The following is a 4,512-nucleotide window of genomic DNA, read 5'->3' as shown; positions in this document are numbered from 1 at the left end:
TGTGGGGCAAACAGAAAGGAAAGGGAATCATGAGGCATCTGCACAGAGGAGACATTTAAGCACATGAAAGGAAGTGGTGCACTTAGTTTCATCCCCTTTTCACATGTTGATGCTCAAAACTTTACGGTCTTGTGGTGTTTCTGTGACAACAGCACACCTCAGGGGAACTCTTGGCATACCTGCTTCCTGAAGGTATGAGATTTGAGTGGGACCCAGTGGGTGGATGAGAACTCCCCTCCCTGTACTTCCCTGAGCGCAGACAGCATTTCTGGTGAAGGACTAGGGCTTCAGTCACTGCCCTGTAACCCCAGTCCTGTGCAGTGGTGCTCATCATGAAAGGATCTCAGTCTCAGTGTCCAACCTTCATTGTGTTCCCAGCACAGAAAGAGTGAACGGCATTTCTGGTTTCACCAGGTCCTTAAAAATTAGTATTAATAAGATCCTAAATCAAAGAAGGCTGGATTGCAAGCCAAATAAAGTGAATTTATATCACCTTGTCGCCCCCCCTATTTTTGAAATAGAATTATTATTATAACATGTTTATTGAATATATTTGTCTTACATTTGTGAACACAGAAACAGTTTTCCTGGGCTAGGTTTAAATAAGGGAAGTGTTGTACCAATAAAACAGGTGATCAGGCCAGGGAACCTCATCCTGGATTAAATGGAAATCTGTGTGTGCCCAGTGCTGACAACAACATATGATTATGCAAAGAGGCTGGCATCTCCTTTAAGTGATATTGCTTATTAAATTATATATGGGAATATAAGCACCTGTACACTTTTTACATTTAGTTTAATTTAATTTTTTGTTTTTAGGAGTGTGGAGGGAGGGGCAGAGGGAGACGGATTGAAAATCTTTACCAGGTTCCACACCAAGCTTGGAGCCCAACATTGGGGCTCCATCTCACATGACCTCAGCCGAAATCAAGATATGGATGCTTAATCCACTGAGCCACCCAGGGAACCCAATCATTGGTAGACTTGCAAAAAAAAAAAAAAAAAGTTGGCAATGCTATTGTACTAAATCTCTTTTCTGTGAATGGCTGCAGATTACAATGAGGTAGCCACATTGGTAAGTATCATAAAGTTTCCAATGGTGCATTATGAGCAATGGGCTTTAGAACTCTGAGGTTACTAGGCATTTTCTATTTTAAACTCAGTTGAATCTGAGGAGCTTTAAGCAGCAAAATTGATGTTGTCCAGATAAATAAGGATGGGGATTTTTAGGATAGGAACCACTGGTAGCATGGAGACAGAGAAGAACCACTTTCTCTCTTTTTCTTTTTTTTTTTTTTTTAAGATCTTATTTATTTGTCAGAGAGCGTAACCAGGGGAACAGCTTGCACAGCAGTGGAGCAGGCAGAGGGAGAAGTAAGCTCCACACTGAGCAGGGAGCCCAATGCAGACTCAACCCCAGGACCCTGGGATCATGACCTGAGCCAAAGGCAGGCACTTAATGACTGAGCCACCCAGGCACTCCAAGAGAATTTAACAGAGCCACGACAGTTCTATAATGTGTTTGTCTCCTGTGGGTGGAAATGAAATCTCACAAAACCTTGGCTAAGGTAGTGATTAGCTTTAATCCAGGAATTCCCCAATTTCAAATGTGCTAAATTTATTTGTTTCAATATGATTCAGTGTTTTGTATTTTATGTTTATATGTTACGTGTGTGTGTGTTATTTTTATGGATATGTATGTTAATTTTTCCAAGGATAATTAAGTTATATTGCTTTATTAATTGATCAATAGTAGGACTGGTCATTAATACAGATGATTTTTTAAAAACTCTGTTTCCAAGCATAAACACTGAGAACCATTTGCAACAATTAAATGCAAAGTGAATCCCATTACACACTTCAATGTTATTGAAGGGAGTTATTTTAAAAGCATTCTGTGCTTCCTATACAAACAAATTGTCCATTGCAGCTAAAGTTATATCATTTGTCACCACTTAACTTATTTAAAGATTTTATTTTAATTCAAGTTAGATAATATACAGCATAATATTAGTTTCAAGTATATAATATGGTGATTCAACACTTCCATACAACATTCGGTGTTCATCACAAGTGTACTCGTTAATCCCCATCCCCTACTTAACCCATGCCCCACCACCCTTCCCTCGCTGACCATCAGCTTGCTCTCTAGAGTTAAGGGTCTTTTTATTGGTTTGCCTCTCTCTCTTTTTACCCCTTTCCACCTTTCTTTTCTGAATTCACAGATGAGTGAAAACTTGTGGTATTTGTCTCTCTCTTACATCGCTTGGCATAATATGCTCTAGCTTCATTCATGTCATTGCACATGGTAAGAATTCATTCTGTTTTTATGGCTGAGTAATATATATCTATATATCTAATATAGATTATATATCTATCATATATGATATCTATATAGAGCTATCTACACATATGTATAGACATATATAATATATATTATATACAATATGTAATTATATACCCTATATATCTATATTTTATCTATATATAGATAGATATCTATACATATATATGTAAAGATTTATATAATGGTATCTATGCCATATCTTCTTTATCCATTCTTCTGTCAGTGGACATCTGGACTCTTTCAATATTTTGGGTTTTGTTGTCTTATTTAGTGCATTGCTTTCAAAGCCTTTAGACTTCAACTTACAACTTACATTTAATAAATTATCGGTAAACAGAAGGGGGAATGAACTGTGAGAGACTATGGACTCTAGGAAACAAACTGAGGGCTTCAGAGGGGATGGGGGTGGGGGATTGGGATAGGCTGGTGACGGGTATTAAGGAGGGCACATATTGCATGGTGTGCTGGGTGTTATACGCAAATAATGAATCATGGAACTTTACATCAAAAACTAGGGATGTATGGTGACTAACATAATATAATAAGAAAATTATTATAAAAAATAATAACAAAGAAAGAAATAAAAAAGAAAAATTACCACAAAAACAGAGTGATTGGGAATATATAATTTTTTTGTCAAATCTCTATTATTTATTTTTCTAGATTAATGTAATCCTTGTCTTCAAACCTGGAATGACATTGTTCTTAAGGAATGTACAAGGCGAAATTAAAGTATTTCTAAGCAGCAGGACTAGTGAGAACTTTGTTACATTTCTACAGAGCAGAACCTCTGAATCACTCTTCTCATTGCCCCAGTCACCTCCTTGTTTCTAAGGCTGTAGATGATGGGGTTGAGCATTGGGGTCAGGATGGTGTAGAAGACAGCCAGGACCTTGTCCTCTGTGGGAGATCTGAAGGATCTTGGGCGTAGATAAGTGTAAACAAAGGGTGCATAGTAGAAAGACACCACAGTGAGGTGGGTGCTGCAGGTCAAATAGGCTTTTTTCCTCCCTTCTGTTGACTGCATTCGGCAGATGGCAAGGAGAACCCGGCCATAGGAACACGCAATACAAATGAAAGGAAGTGCAAGGAAGAGGATGATGCTCAAAAACACCGTGTACTCATAGACCCAGGTGTCCATGCAGGCCAGAGTCACCATGGCAGGGACATCACAGAAGAAATGGTTGATGGCTCTGGATCGACAGTAAGGGATATGTAGGACATATGCAGTGTGGGCACAGGAGTTGATTGAGCCCATGATCCAAGATCCTGTTATCATCAGCACACACACTCTTTTGCTCATACGAATGGGATAATGGAGAGGAAAGCAAATAGCCACATAACGATCATAGGCCATAGAGGCCAATATTAGTCCTTCTGCACCAGCTAAAGTAATGAAGAAGAAACTTTGAACTCCACACCCGATGAAAGAAATAGACTTGTTTCCAGAGAGATAATCAGAAGTCATCTTGGGGACAATGTTGGAGATGAAGTTCAGGTCCATGAGGGAAAGTTGACTAAGTAGAAAATACATGGGTGTGTGGAGATGGGTGTCCAGGAGAATGAGGATGATCATGGACAGGTTTCCAAACAGAGCCATTAGGAAAATGAGAAAACTGAGAATGAAGAAAAACAGTCCAATTCTTGATGGTGGGAATAACCCCAATAAAAAGAAATCAGTAGATGTTTGGTTAATATTTTCCATGGGACATTAATTTAGTTTTTCCTAAAGAGAGACACATATTAAGTACACAAAAATAATCTCTTATTAATTCATTATTTTAGTTCTACTGTGATTTATTCAGGGCATATTGCAGGTCTTAAAAAAATTAACACATATTTTCTCATGGTTCTTCTCCTACCGATCTTCCTACTTCTTATGTTCCATAAATGAGTGAAAACATATGATAATTGCTTGACTTATTTCACTTAGTATTTTCTCTTCCAGTCCCATCCATGATGCAGCAAATGTTGAGAAATCGTTTTTTTTTTATTGCTGAATAATATTCCATTATATATATGGACCACATCTTATGGAACTTTACATAAAAACTAGGGATGTACTGTATGGTGACTAACATAATATAATAAAAATATTATGATAAAATTTTTTAAAAAGTGAATAGAATGACAGTTTTAACTTTTAATGATTAGCTGGTAAGTCC

General features: G+C 37.7%; 1 protein-coding gene across 1 annotated transcript; it reads right to left on the bottom strand.

Annotated features, from left to right (window-relative positions):
• Positions 1 to 3,113: 3,113 nt before the first annotated feature.
• Positions 3,114 to 4,052, bottom strand: LOC123791132 (olfactory receptor 2L3-like). Its single transcript, XM_045795772.1, has one exon. It carries the CDS (start codon positions 4,050 to 4,052, stop codon positions 3,114 to 3,116), a length of 939 nt encoding a protein of 312 aa, XP_045651728.1.
• Between the last annotated feature and the right edge of the window lie 460 nt (positions 4,053 to 4,512).

This window comes from Ursus americanus, chromosome 5, assembly GCF_024610735.1.
Source record: "Ursus americanus isolate L20-20 chromosome 5, mUrsAme1.1.p, whole genome shotgun sequence".
In the NCBI taxonomy this organism is placed as follows: domain Eukaryota; kingdom Metazoa; phylum Chordata; class Mammalia; order Carnivora; family Ursidae; genus Ursus; species Ursus americanus.
The sequence above is the reverse complement of the archived record's forward strand: the minus strand, read 5'-3'. Positions and strand labels throughout refer to the sequence as shown.